General features: G+C 58.5%; 1 protein-coding gene across 3 annotated transcripts in view; it reads left to right on the top strand.

The window, feature by feature from the left end:
- Nucleotides 1-14,486, top strand: part of FARP1 (FERM, ARH/RhoGEF and pleckstrin domain protein 1) — a 243,823-nt gene that overhangs the window by 180,534 nt on the left and 48,803 nt on the right. For all 3 annotated transcript variants that reach the window (XM_055123652.1, XM_055123651.1, XM_055123650.1), the window contains 3 exons: nucleotides 25-103; nucleotides 6,836-6,933; nucleotides 14,310-14,424. In XM_055123652.1, the coding sequence (XP_054979627.1) occupies nucleotides 25-103; nucleotides 6,836-6,933; nucleotides 14,310-14,424 (292 nt within the window). The remainder of the gene's footprint in view (nucleotides 1-24; nucleotides 104-6,835; nucleotides 6,934-14,309; nucleotides 14,425-14,486) is intronic.

Here is a 14,486-nt window from a genome sequence, read left to right on the forward strand (position 1 = left end):
CCTCCCCCTCTTTTTCTCTCGTAGGGCCGAAGCACGTGGTGGTTAAGTTCGTGGTGAAATTCTTTCCACCTGACCACACGCAGCTCCAAGAGGAACTCACCAGGTCAGTGGTTCACAGAGTGGGTCTTTCTAGCCCTGGCGTGGGCAAGGAGAATCCAAGGTTAATGTCCGGAGTCAACCAGTTAAACATTTCCCCGGGTTGCTGGACCGGCGTCTGTCTGGGCCCCTGTCTGGGGCAGCTGTGCCCTGTCGGGGCGGGGGGGGGGGGGGGGAGAGGGAGGGCAGCCAGAGCTACAGTGGTTGGGCAGGGGGGGGGGAGTCTCACGTTCCCCGGGAGCCCGGCTGCTCTGAGCTGTCGCATGAGACAAGCCAGGCCTCTCGGCCATTCCTGCCCGGTGCCCGCCTTCTCCCGGCCACACCCCAGCATGGTGGGGACACGCAGCGCTGCTGTGGAATCCAGAAAACTCAGGGTCTGTCTCTGTCCCGGCCCTGGGTGGCTGGTCGGGAGCAGTTGCCTCTGGGAGTGTGGCCACTCGGGGCAGACCTGCCCCGGGGAGCTGGTGGCGGCCAGCGGTGGGCATCCTCTCCACTCTCCTCATCCTCCCGCGCCCCCCTGGCCACAAGGCTGGGCTGGCCGGTGCTTCCGAGGGGCCACTTGGTGCTTGGAGTGCGACCTGGCCACTCCCGATGGCCGTCATCGCTCTTGCTGCTCTGTCACCGGTGGCCAGGCTGACTCTGGCCAGGGGGTGCAGATGTTCTTTCGAAGGAACAGTTTCATGTCCTTTGAATCAGTGCCTGCAAGTATCACGGACGGGTCACATGGAAGTTTTATTATCTGGTTTGTGTGGGGCCAGATACGAAAGCTGAAGACTCACTAACGTGAGGCTCCCCTGGCCCGCCGCCCTCGCCTCCTGCCTCCCTGGTCTCATTTGAGAGAGGAGCTTGGACCACGCGGAGCTGCTCCCGGCGCTGTGCTGGGGGTGCTCCCAGCTCTGTGCTGAGGGTCACTCCTGGCTCTGTGCTGGGGGTGCTCCCAGCTCTGTGCTGGGGGTCACTCCCGGCTCGTGCTGGTGGTGCTCCCAGCTCTATGCTGGGGGTCACTCCCAGCTCGTGCTGGTGGTCACGCCCGTGGCACTTAGGGGACCGTGTTTTGCTGGGGGTCTGATGGGGCTGCTTGCAGGGAAGCCTTGTGCCGTGACCCTGTGCTCTGTCTCCAATTGCTCCCTCATTTTTAATTTTCTTAGGGAATCTCTGTACCCGAGTTTTGTAACATCTGCTCCCAAGTCTCCGTTCCCCTTGACTGAGCCCCCTTTCCTCCCACCTTCACCCGTATGCATCATTTCTTTCTTTTTGACCCACAAAATCCTCCTTCCACGAGTCTCCCCTGAGAGCTTGTACCAACTAGCCAGGTTCTCCTGACTCAAGCCTTTCCTCGCTCTCTTGAGCTTTTATGGGGGGCGTGGAAGAAAAGAGGGATTGGACGTCACGCCCGGCAGGGCTCAGGGCTCAGTCCTGACCCTGCACTCAGGGAACTAGCTCCTGGCGGTGCTCCGGGGACCATATGGGGTCCTAAGGGGGGGTCAAACCCAGGCCGATCACATGCGAGTGCCCTCCCCACTGTTGCTGTCACTCCAGCTTCTCTTGAGATTTTTCCCCTTCTATTTTGGGCCGCCCCTGACTCAGGGATGCTCAGGAATCGCTCCTGGTGGTACCCGTGTGAGGTACCAGGGATCGAGCCCAGATGGGAGGCAAGTGCCTTCCCACTGCCCTAGCTCCCCGAGCCCTCCCGTCTTCCTCATCCCTCTCCGTCACTCCCCCGGGATAGAGAAGCAGCGAGGAAGTGTGCGAGAGGAAGTGTGCGAGCGTGGTTTCCTGGGCACTGGGAAGGAGGTGGTGGGAAGGGAAGTGCTGATTCTCACGGGAATCACCCCAGCGGTGGGGGGGGGAGTGAGGGAAGTGTCTTAGGCTGCACATCGTCTTCGTTCTGGGGGGGATGGAGATGCAGTGTGGCCAGAGGAGATGGCTGGGGGGTGCTTGGGGGATGGGACCAGGGCGTGACGCATGCCGAGGGCGTTTGCTCTGGGCCCTCACGCCGCGCCGTTTCCCGTGCGGAATGCCCCAGCAGGCTTCCCTGGCCCGGCCCCCACAGAGGCTCTCACACAGGCCTGGGGCCGCCTGTCAGGAGGCCAGTGTGGACGGCATTGGCCGGGAAGCAGGAGGAGTCCCTGGGCAAAAATAGCAGAGCGAGCCGAGGCACGTTCCCCTGAGGGCAGGAGCACCCAGAAAGGGAGCTGGTGACCTGTGCAGGTCACTCCCGGCGCTGACACCTTCCTGCCTTAGGGACATCACTCTTGAATTTAACCTTCCGACACAGAGCCCGAGTGCTAATATAGCGCACGCCTTGCATGTGGCCGACCCGAGTTCTCTTTTTTTTTTTTTTTTCCTTTTGGGTCACACTGGCAATGCACAGGGGTTACTCCTGGCTCTGTACTCAGGAATTACTCCTGGCGATGCTCAGGGGACCATATGGGATGCTGGGAATCGAACCCAGGTCCGCAGCGTGCAAGGCAAACGCCCTCCCCGCTGTGCTATTGCTCCAGCCCCTGACCCGAGTTCTGTACCAGCGTTCTATATGATCCCCAAGCACCTCCAGGTGTCATTCCTGAGCACAGAGCTAGGAGTAACTACCTCTGAGCCTCGCCACATGTGGCCCCAAAACCAAAATAAAATAAAATAAAATCTGACCTTTTGCCAAAGTTATATCTGGGGTGGCAGCTTCTCAGTCCCATCCCCCCCCCGGCGCCCTGTGTTCAGGGGCCGGGCACAGGCTCGTGGAGGGAGCCGGGAGGGAGGAGAGGCCAGGCCGGCTGTGGCGTGGGTGCCGGGGGATGGACAGAAGGCCACAGGGAGTCCAGGGTGGACGAACGCAGCCCAGGTGGCAGCCGGCAGGGAGCGGTAGGAGAAGAAATGTGGGGGCCCAGGGGAGGTTGGGGACCCTGTGCTGCAGTGGGGTCGGCATCTGTCCTCGCCCTGGGGCGAGGCGGCTGCTCTGCCATTTCTTCCTCTCTGGGCAGCGGTGTGGACCACACTCGGGGGTGCTCGGGGCTCACTCCTGGCATGCCTGGATCCGTGTGGGGCACCGTAGGGGGTGTCCAGGGTGGAACCCGGGTCGGCCCTCCCCCTGCACTGATTGCGTGTTTCGGTAGTGGCGCCTGCTGGGGATGACACTCCTCGATACAGTGCTCGCATACACACACACACACACACACACACACACACACACACCTGGGGGCCACACTCTGGGAGCACCCCAGGAGGCCACGGGACCTTGCCCGGCCCATGTGGGCCAGTGCCCGGGATCAGACTCGAGGGCCCACGTTTGTCCAGGGGGCTTTGCCCAGAGCTCTCCCCGGGCCTGACGCCCAGGCTTTGGACGCGAGCAGCTGGGCGGGTGGTTTTCCAAGGGAAAGACTCACCCATTGAGCGTTCTAGTAGCTGCGTGAACTGCTTCACACCTTTGAGATTCCCAGGCAACTTTTGTGCAGGAGCTAAGAACGAGAGGGAGGTGCTGGAAGAAACCCTATGGGCAGTGCTCTGTGGACAGTGCTCTGGGGACAGTGCCCTGGGGTAGTGCTCTGCGGGCAGTGCTCGGGGGCAAGGACATGTGGATGAGAGCAAGACAGAAGCCTCCCCGGGCTCTCGTGGCATCTGCGCCGCCCTGGCCTGTCTCTCATTCTTTGGGCTTCCAGGGGTACCTCTCAGCTCCATGTTTATTTTTTAATTGTGTATTTTTATTTTCAAAACCGTTGTCATGGGGGTACCAGGATTTAGAGCGTGGCTCATCATGGCTTCCATGTGGACGCCGTGCCCGCTGCAGAGAGCCCTGCTTCCCACCCCCAGCGTCCCCACGGCCCTCCAGCCCCTCCCCATGTACGCCCAGGTACCCACTTCCCGCCGCCTCCGAGACTCCCGCCGGCCCCAGCCCCGCATGTCCTCAGACGCCGGGTCTCATGCTGACGGGCTCACAGCAAAGCCACGCGCTGCTTCTGTTGGTTACGCCCTTGGGAACCTTTGCCTCCCCCGCCGCCAGGGTCGCAGGGAGGTTTCTCGTCATGTATGTTGGGGCTCCCCGCCCGACACCCACGGGTGGCTGGTTTGGATCCGACTCCCAGTAGGATCCTCTCAGCCCCGACGGTCTGGTCCTCCGCAGTCTCTTTCCCTCTTGCGGCTTTTCCTTTTTGGTTGTTTGTTTTTGTTGGGGGGCCACTCCCGGAGGGGGCCCCGGGGCTCCCCCCTGGCTCTGCACTCAGGACTCACTCCTGCCGACGCTCGGGGACCCCCGGGGATGCTGGGGGTGGATCCCGGCTCAGCCGCATCAAGGCAGACGCCCTCCCTGCTGCACTGCCGCTCCTGCTCCCAGGAGTGGCCTCTCTGTGTTCATTTTAGTATCCTTCACAAGTTAACTCTGGGAAGAAATCGTGTGTCCTGTGGGATCTCCTTGAAGTCTATGTTTTGCTAATTTCAAAAGCCCGGGACCCCCTCAGAGGGAGCAGAATCCCCCCATTACACCATCATGTTGGAGAGACTGAAGCGTGTGTAGATAAAAACCCTCTTAACTCCTGCACCGAGAGAGAGAGGGAGAGAGAGAGATAGAGAGAGAGAGAGAGAGAGAGAGACGAGAGAGAGAGAGAGAGAGAGAGGGAGAGGGAGAGGGGAGGGAGAGAGAGGAGAAAGGGAGGTAGGGAGGGAGAGAGAGGAGGGAGAGAGAGAGAGGGAAGGAGAGAGAGGGAGGGGGGAGAGAGAGGGGAGGGGAGGGGAGAGAGAGGGAAAAGGAGGGAGGGAGGGAGGGAGAGAGAGGAGAGAGGGAGGGACAGAGAGGGAGGGGAGAGAGGGAGGGGGGAGAGAGAGAGGGAGGGGAGGGAGGGAGAGAGAGGCAGAGAGAGGGGAGGGGGAGAAGAGGGAGGGAGGGAGGGAGGGAGGGAGGGAGGGAGGGAGGGAGAGAGAGAGAAGACAGACATGAAGGAACTTGCTCTGCACACAGCTGACTCCTGGAGTCGCTCCCGACCGCCCCTGTGTGTGGCCCAGACTCCCCCACCCCCAAAATAACTTGACTCCTGAGTGCTCCCCATGGCTTCTCTGTGATGCCAGTCCTCCAGGCTCCGAAGGCCCGCTGTGGTCCTGATGCTGGGGCGGAATGAACTAGGCCGGGGCTCACGTTCCCATCCCCCGCCCTGCGGCAGGGCAGATCCCCATACTCCGTTACTCTGGCTCCATCCAAATACACCCCTGTGAGTCTTGCAGGAGAGGAAGGCACCTTCAGTGTGGATCTGGAGCGGGATTTCCCTCCCTCTGCTGTTCCTTCCCTCCCAGCTGCCGGGGAAGCCGCTGACAGGCCTGATTTTTCACTCTGTGTTTCCAGGTTTGGGATAATGGATGGTGCTGATTGCCCCTCGCGGGTGCTCCCCACTCCTCTGGCTCGTCCTCTCCTTCCCGAAGGCGGGTGTGGGCGAGTGGGTTTGACTCGCTCCCGGCCTGCGCTCTCTTCTCCATCCATCCTCTTGCGCCCGCCCCCGGCCCCCTGGCAGCCGGGCGCCCCTCGGGCTCTCTCTCACTCCCTGGGGGGATCCCGTTCCCTCTCAGAGGCCCCCTTCCCGCCTCAGCCCGGCCCCCCGCCTGCTCCCAGGGCCTCCATGACCCTGGATCCAAACCTGCTCGCCGCAAAGTGCTCCTGTGGGTGCTCAGTGCCGCTCCTCAGCCTGCCTGAGTCCCTGCTGACATTCCAGGTCAGCGTCCGCACGTCGCACTGTCCTTACCTCGTCTCTCTTCGTTCACAAACAGTGCTCCTCACTGGGACCCCGAGTCTTCCCTTTAACTGTCTTCACGCTGGAAAGCATCCTTCACTGGATGGGTCGGTCACTGCGGCTTCTGGGAGAAACTAACTTCACCACACACACACACACACACACACACACACACACACACACACACACACACACACACGCACACACACACGCACACACACACGCACACACACGCACACACACACGCACACACGCGCACACGTGCACACACACACATGCACACACACACACACACATGCACACACACACACACACCCCTAGGGCTAGCCCTCATCCTCCTAGCCCTCGGGGAAAGCACCTCCACACTGTCTCTTCCAGTCTAGGCTTTCGTGACAGATCTGTGCACAGCCCGTGTTCTTGTGTGTTCTCTCCATGCTGTGCTGTTCTACAGGGTGGGCCAGGAGAGAGCGCGGCAGACCCGAGCATGTGCTTTATAGGTGGCGGGCCGGGATCAAACCCGGAGCCGGGAATTAGCCCTGAGGACTGCCAGATGTGGCCCCCAAATCTCCCGAATCAAGATAAATAAATAGAACATATGGGGGGGGGGGAATGCGGAGAGATTGTACCGAGACTGGGGCATTTGCCTTGCGTGCAGCCGACCCAGGTTCAACCCCCGGCTCCCCCCTAGGGTCCCCTGAGCCCCACCAGGAGTGATCCCTGAGTGCAGAGCCAGGATTCAGCCCTGAGCACTGCTGGGTGTGGCCTCAAAAACATTTGTTTCCATTCTAAAGTGTTTCCGGTGGCGAGGCTCAGTCATATCTTCCAGAGACCTAAATCTGCGTTACTCAGGGGCTCCCTTGGCTCTTGGGGGGTGCGGGGCAGGAAGTGGGGGCGGTGGTGGGCACGCACTCGGACCCTGCGGGCAGCAGCCCCCAGCATGCCCTGCATCTGTGCGGGCTCAGACCCCCGGGGTGTCCCCCTGCCCCCCCCCCCCGCCCTCCTTCGTGACGCCCAACCCCCGTCTGTCTCCGCAGGTACCTGTTTGCTCTGCAGGTGAAGCAGGACCTGGCCCAGGGCCGGCTGACCTGCAGCGACACCAGCGCGGCCCTCCTCATCTCGCACATCGTGCAGTGTAAGTGTCCCTGCAGTGCTCAGGGAGTCGGGCCCGACGCACGGCCCCACGGCTGGAGGACAGAAAGGATGCCTTGTGCCCCTGAGCACCCCGGCAGGTGACGGGCCGTGGGCACCACTGTGTCTGTCTCCCTACCTTCACCCCACGGCTCGTGCCCAGTGCCACCCGGCCCTGGGGGGGGTGGCTGGCCGTCGACTTCGGCCAAGCAGCTGCTCTGGTTCTGGCCGGCCGTGAGAGTCCGTCTCCTTCCTGCCGTGGCCGCCCCGTGCCTCTGGCCAGAGTGTCACTGCCTTCTCCTCTCTGGCATTCAGCCCCTCCGTGAGGGTGGGCTCAGTGGTCTTTGAAGCCAGGCCCTAGGATGGGCCTCCTCTGGGCGGCAGGTAGGTTAGGTGGCGGGGGTCCTCGGGCCGGGCTCCTGGACAGCCGCGCTGGCCCCAGGCTTCCTGTCCTCGCTGCAGGGATTCGGAATTGAAGGTGCCCGTCGGATTTGAAGGTGCTCTTGGGAGAGGAACTGTGTGCGTAGACCCCAATCGCCCTGTGCCTGAGCCTAAGGAAAGACCTTACTGTCGCTTCCCTTTAGAATCTGCTTTGCATATGAAGGGGAGGAATGTAAGTCGACCCCCTCCAACTGCCTGCCACCAAGGTCTCTGGCCACCAAGGTCTCTGGCCACCAAGGTCTCTGGCCACCAAGGTCTCCGGAGGCTTCTAGGAAATGTCACTCAGAGCAGTTGCCAAATTCCCGCCTTCTGATATGATAGAATGTGTCCTATCAAGGGCCTTATCAAGCTTCTTTTATTTTTCACTTTTGGGTCTGACTAATATTGAGGAACCACCAGACGCCATAGACAGAGGGACTCTGAACTGTTCGAAAGTGTGGTGGTGGTTGGGGAAGGGGGGAGGAAGCAGTGATAGCACAGTGGGGAGGGCACTTGCCTTGCATTCAGCCACCTGAGTTCTGTGCCCAGCATCCCGTGTGGTCCCCTGAACCCACCAGGAGCGATCCCTGTGCATGGAGCCAGGAGTAAGCCCTGAGCACTACTGGCTATAGCCCCGAAACCAAATAAAAATCTATTTAAAAAATAAAAAAGAAAGAAAGAAAGAAAGAAAGGGGCTGGAGCGATAGCACAGCAGGTAGGGCATTTGCCTTGCATGCGGCCGACCCGGGTTTGGTTCCCACTATCCCATGTGATCCCCTGAGTACCACTAGGGGTGATTCCTGAGTGCAGAGTCAGGAGTAACCCCTGTGCATCGCCGGGTGTGATCCAAAAATTAACTAATTAATTTAATTAAAATTAAAAAAGAAAAAAATATGTGAAAGAAAAAACATGCGAGGGGGCAGAGAAATAGTACGGTAGGTAGGGTCCTTGCCCTGCTAGTGGCCGGGCTGGGTTCAGCACCACATGTTGTCCCCTGAGCCCCTCCAAAAGTGATCCCTGAGCCAGGAGCCCTGAGCACTGCCAGATGTGGCTCAAAAGCCGAAATAAATGAATCAGTAGTACAGAGGGTAAGGCGCTTGTGCACACGCTGACCTGGGTCATATCCAGGATACCCTGTGTGGTCCCTAGAGCACTGTCAGGAGTGATCCCTGAGTGCAGAGCCAGGAGTAAGCCCTGGACACCCACTGGGTATGAAAGAAAGAGAAAGCAGATTAGAAGAATCGTTACTAAACCTTAACTAAGTTCCAGCACTGTGTTCATTAATAATGCCATTCCATCATTAACGTTGCTGTAAGGATATCCCTGTGCAGGCCGGGGAGGTGGTTGCACAGGTACCGAGCTTGCCTTGCATGCAGCTGACCCTGGTTCCATCGACCTAGTGCCCTAAGCACTGCCATGAATGACACCCCCTCCCCTGAGCACAGAACTAGGACCCAGCCCCGCGCCCCTCCAGGTGTGCCCCAGGCCCCCCCCCCTCCAAAGCTAGCCCATCGGAGTTGATGGTTCCTTTTTGTTTTGTTAGGGCCAGACCCAGCAGTGCTCAGGGCTGGCTCCTGGCTCTGTACTCAGGGGTCACTGCTGGCTGTGCTCGGGGACCATATGCAGTACTGAGGGGTCCGTCCTGCGCAGGACAAGTGCCTTAGTCCCTATACACTCTGTCTCCTGGTCCCTGGACATAGCATTTCTGCAGAGAGAGAGAGAGAGAGAGAGAGAGCACCCAGTCTCAGGACCACACGTAGCCGAAAACGTTTTCCTAGGATATCCTCACAAAATTTCATTGGCAGAATATGGGGGATTTGTGGTGATGGGTATTCCCTCTCTCCACCTCCCCAACCCCCCAGTGAATAGATTCTTAAGAGCCAGTGAGCTCCCACACTGTGTTGCTGTTTCAGGGGAGTGAATAAATGAGAGTGGTGAACCACAATGCCCAGAAGTAGAGAGAGAGTATGGGGGAAATTGTCTGCCATGGAGGCGGGGGGAGGGTTAGAAAGGGGGGGAGGCGGGATACTGGGGACATTGATGGTGAGAATCTGCATTAGTGGAGGGATGGGTGTCCCATCATTGTATGACTGAAACTCAAACAGGAAAGTTTTGCAACTGTATCTCACGGTGATTCCGTTGAAAAATAAAAAATAAAAAAGGCAAGTGGCTCCTAAAGAGAAAGGAGCCAGCAGCCCTGTACGCAAAAGGAAAACCGCTGTTCGTAACGCTGACCTCAAACTATGGGAAGATCATAGTCTTCTCAAATCCATCTAGAAGCCCCAAGTGTGAGCCTTCAGGAGAGACACCTTGACTGGGGAATTCTGTGTCTGTGAATTCGTTGAGCTCAGCAGACCTGAATCACTGTGAGATACACAGTTACAAAGTTGTGCGGTCATTGGGTTTCAGTCCCACAGTGTTCCAGCACCCGGCCCTTCACCTGTGCACGTTTCCCACCACCGGTGTCCCCAGTTTCCCTCCTTCCAGCCTGCCTCTGTGGCAAGTTCCCCTCTCTCTCTCTCTCTCTCTCTCTCTCTCTCTCTCTCTCTCTCTCTCTCTCTCTCTCTCTCTCTCTCCCCTTTTTTCTTTTTTTCCTTTTAGGCACTGTGGCTTACACTGCTGTCACTGAAAGGTTACCTTGCACATCACTTACCTCCTTTCAGCACACAGCATCCAGAGTGATCATTTCCGACTATCATTGTCCTAGTGGTCCCTTCTCTGTCCTAACTGCCCCCCCACCCCCCAACCGTCCTCCCTACCTTATGGCCAGCTTCCTTCCATGGGTCACTCCTCCTGGCCCTCCTTTCTGCTGTCTTTGGGTATTCTCATACTAATTGTTTCTTTTATATCCTGCAAACAGGTGCAGCCATTCTATGCCTGTCCCTCTCCCTCTGACTCATTTCTCTTGTATGTCCATCCATGTATAAGCCAATTTCATAACTTCATTTTTTCCTAAGGGTTACATAGTATTCCATGGTGTAGCTGTACCATCGTTTCTTTATCCACTCATGTTCTCGGGCACTGGGGTTGTTTCCAGATTCTGGCTATTGTGAACCATTCTGCAAAGAACCTAGACATACAGAAGGCTTTTCTGCATCGTGGTTTTCGTCCACTAGAGTATATTTCCAGGAGCAGTATTGCTGGGTCATATGAAAGCTCAATTTCTAGTTTTATGAGGGATGTCCATATTGTTTTCCCAAGAGGCTGGCCCAGTCGGCATTTCCACCAGCAGAGAGTCCCTTTCTCCCCGCACCACACGCTGGCACTGGTTGTTCTTGTGCTTTTCAAAGTGTGCCAGTCTGTGGCGTGAGCTGATACCTCCTTATTTGGATTCGCATCTCCCTGATGAGACTGCTTCTTCTTTTTTTTTTTTTTTTTTGAAGTAAAACAGAATTTATTTGAAGGTTTTGAAGGGAAAGAGAAAGAGAAAGTGGGAGAGAGTGGAGAGTAACACACTCAAGAGAGAACATGGGCGGGGCTAGAGCTATAGCACAGCGGTAGGGTGTTTGCCTTGCACGCGGCCGACCCGGGTTCAAATCCCAGCATCCCATATGGTCCCCTGAGCACCGCCAGGAGTAATTCCTGAGTGCAGAGCCAGGAGTAACCCCTGTGCATCGCCGGGTGTGACCCAAAAAGCAAAAAAAAAAGAGAGAGAGAGAACGTGGGCTTCTCCGAGGGCGGAGAGAGCCCCTACACACCCCCCAGCATTAGATAGGAAAGCACGAAAGTCCACATCTCAAGAGGAGAGATGCGGGCAACACATGTGCTCAGGCGACACACGTGGTCAGGCGACACAAGTGCTCGACCATATGGGCAGAAGCAGCACATGGGTTCGGGCACCATATGCGCCTACTGCTATATTTTTTTCATGTGCCTTTTGGCCCTTTGCACTTCTTCTTCCACACTTCACCCTCTGGACCAGTCTCTGTCTCCAAACGAGTGTCCTTCTCACGTTCTCTGTGCTTCTCCGCATTCTGTGCCTGATCTGTCCCCAAGGCCCCATGCGGAGTGCCCACTGTGCCTGATCTGTCCCCAAGGCCCCGTGCGGAGTGCCCACTGTGCCTGATCTGCCCCCATGGCCCTGTGCGGAGTGCCCACTGTGCCTGATCTGTCCCCATGGCCCCGTGCAGAGTGCCCACTGTGCCTCATCTGTCCCCAAGGCCCCGTGCGGAGTGCCCACTGTGCCTGATCTGCCCCCATGGCCCCGTGCGGAGTGCCCACTGTGCCTCATCTGTCCCCAAGGCCCCGTGCGGAGTGCCCACTGTGCCTGATCTGTCCCCATGGCCCCGTGCGGAGTGCCCACTGTGCCTGATCTGCCCCCATGGCCCCGTGCGGAGTGCCCACTGTGCCTCATCTGTCCCCAAGGCCCCGTGCGGAGTGCCCACTGTGCCTGATCTGCCCCCATGGCCCCGTGCGGAGTGCCCACTGTGCCTCATCTGTCCCCAAGGCCCCGTGCAGAGTGCCCACTGTGCCTCATCTGTCCCCAAGGCCCCGTGCGGAGTGCCCACTGTGCCTGATCTGCCCCCATGGCCCCGTGCGGAGTGCCCACTGTGCCTCATCTGTCCCCAAGGCCCCGTGCGGAGTGCCCACTGTGCCTGATCTGTCCCCATGGCCCCGTGCGGAGTGCCCACTGTGCCTGATCTGCCCCCATGGCCCCGTGCGGAGTGCCCACTGTGCCTCATCTGTCCCCAAGGCCCCGTGCGGAGTGCCCACTGTGCCTGATCTGCCCCCATGGCCCCGTGCGGAGTGCCCACTGTGCCTCATCTGTCCCCAAGGCCCCGTGCGGAGTGCCCACTGTGCCTGATCTGCCCCCATGGCCCCGTGCGGAGTGCCCACTGTGCCTGATCTGCCCCCATGGCCCCGTGCGGAGTGCCCACTGTGCCTCATCTGTCCCCAAGGCCCCGTGCGGAGTGCCCACTGTGCCTGATCTGTCCCCATGGTCCCATGCAGAGTGCCCACTGCATCCCCAAGCACGGGACTGGGCCTCGCAGCGTGGACGCTCGGACAGGCTTCGTTCAGGCGTGAGTCCAGGGCTCAGGGCTGGAGTCTGGCGCTGGTGCAGAGTGCACCCCTCAGACACGCTGCCTTCCGACAGAACAGGCGGAAGGAGCCAGAGTCCCTGGGAATCACTGCCAAGGCGGGCAGATGCATTCTTCCTGGAGCTTCATAAAATCCGGCTACTCTGGCCGTCCACAAGGCTCCTTCTGGAATCCCGAGAGAAGAGGGAGTTAGGTCAAGCCCATGCCACTGACGCGTGACAGCGCGGGTGTTACAGAGCCACACGGGAGCTTGTTCCTGCCGTGCAGGCTGGCAGTTTCGTTCCGGCCAGGGAGGGAGAAATCCACCTAGGAAAGGCGGTTGGGAAGTGAGAGATCTAGCCTAGGGGCCGGGAGCTGGCGCCAAGTGGCTGTCCCCTGGAGCGGCCGAGTTGATGACACTCCCAGGGTAGGATTTCCGACCTCAGGATGGCAGAGGGCCCTCGGGTGACACGAGACAGCTTGGTTTCCTAGCAACCCCTCACTGCCTGGGGCAGATGGACCCCCGTCTTCAGATTTTAATTTTTGTTTCTTTGTTCTTGGGGTCACACCCAGCGATGCTCAGGGATCACTCCTGGCTCAGTGCTCAGGAATTATTCCTGGCGGTGCTCAGGGAACCCTATGGGTTGCTGGGGATTGAACCCGGGTCAACCACGTGCAAGGCAAACACCCTCCCCGCTGTGCCATCGCTCCGGCCTCGGACCCCCATCTTCTTCAGGCTTCCTCACTGATGGAATGGCAGGCAGAGGAAAACCTCCCCATCCGCTGGCAAAGTCCCAGCTAGGGCTGGCTTCAGAAGCTGTGGTTTTAATGTCACGGCTCTGTCCTTGTGGTTTCCGGGCGATGGCAGTTAAGTGAGACAGGTCTGCTTCTCGTTCCTTCTAGGGGGAACCTTCCAGGGCATCATTCTGCACACACCTTTCCCGCAGCTGGACTGTTAGAATAGACTAAACTTAGATGTTCAGCCAGAAGGGCTGTGCCTTTGGGGCTCTGTGAACAGACGTTGTGGATGGATCCTGTGCTTTGGGGGCTACCAGTCGTGTTCATCAGGGATGCTCGGGCGGGCTGGGGGAGGCCCCGGGTCATAGCCAGGGCCCCGCGCATGCTGGCTGCACACTCCAGGCCGAGCCCTTCTGAGCGACGCAGCTCTGGGGCCTGGGCGCTATGAATGATTAAGGAAGAATGTTGAGACTGGGGCCGTGGAGAGATGAGACAGCAGGGAGGGCACTTACTTGTGTGAGGCCAACCAGGGTTCGATCCATCTCATCCCGTAAGCTCCCTGGAGCACCGCCAGGAGTGATTCCTGAGCGCAAAGCCAGGAGGAGCCCCTGAGCATTGCTGGGTGTGGCCAAAAACAAAAATGAAGAATTTCAGAGGTTGGTTTGGTTAAGTCCTAAGATTCTGGAGCTATTTTTTTTTCTTTTTCTTTTTGGGTCACAACCAGCGATGCACAGGGGTTACTCCTAGCTCTGCACTCAGGAATTACTCCTGGCGGTGCTCGGGGGACCATATGGGATGCTGGGATTTGAACCCGGGTCGGCCGTGTGCAAGGCAAATGCCCTACCCACTGTGCTATCACTCCAGCCCCTCTGGCGCTACTTTCAAAGTGAATTTTTGGCCTGGAAGAGAAACCCTCCCTCGCTGGGTCAGAAGAAAGAGGCCAGGAATGTGGAGAGCTAAAGATGGATGGTTCTGGAAGCTCTTTCCGACCATCGGGGGGAGGATAATAAACGGTTCTGTTTTGTTGACACAGCTACCAAATCCGTCTGCCCCCCACATCCGCCGACCTCTCGGCCCCACCAGCTGGGGCCCCGGATGTTATCGGTCGGTTTCCGGTTTGCTGGCTGGGGAGTAGCCCCCCGGGAATAGAGCAGACCGTGGCGACTCATCACATGCGGCTGTTTTTCTCTCTGTTTCTTTGTAGCGGAGATCGGGGATTTTGATGAGGCATCGGACAGAGAACACTTAGCAAAAAATAAGTACATACCTCAGCAGGATGCACTGGAAGATAAAATCGTGGAGTTTCACCATAACCACATGTAAGTGCCCTGTGCATGCCTGTGCACATGTACACAAACATACATCACGCTTGCACAGAATA

The sequence above is a fragment of the Sorex araneus genome, chromosome 1, assembly GCF_027595985.1.
Source record: "Sorex araneus isolate mSorAra2 chromosome 1, mSorAra2.pri, whole genome shotgun sequence".
NCBI classification, from domain to species: domain Eukaryota; kingdom Metazoa; phylum Chordata; class Mammalia; order Eulipotyphla; family Soricidae; genus Sorex; species Sorex araneus.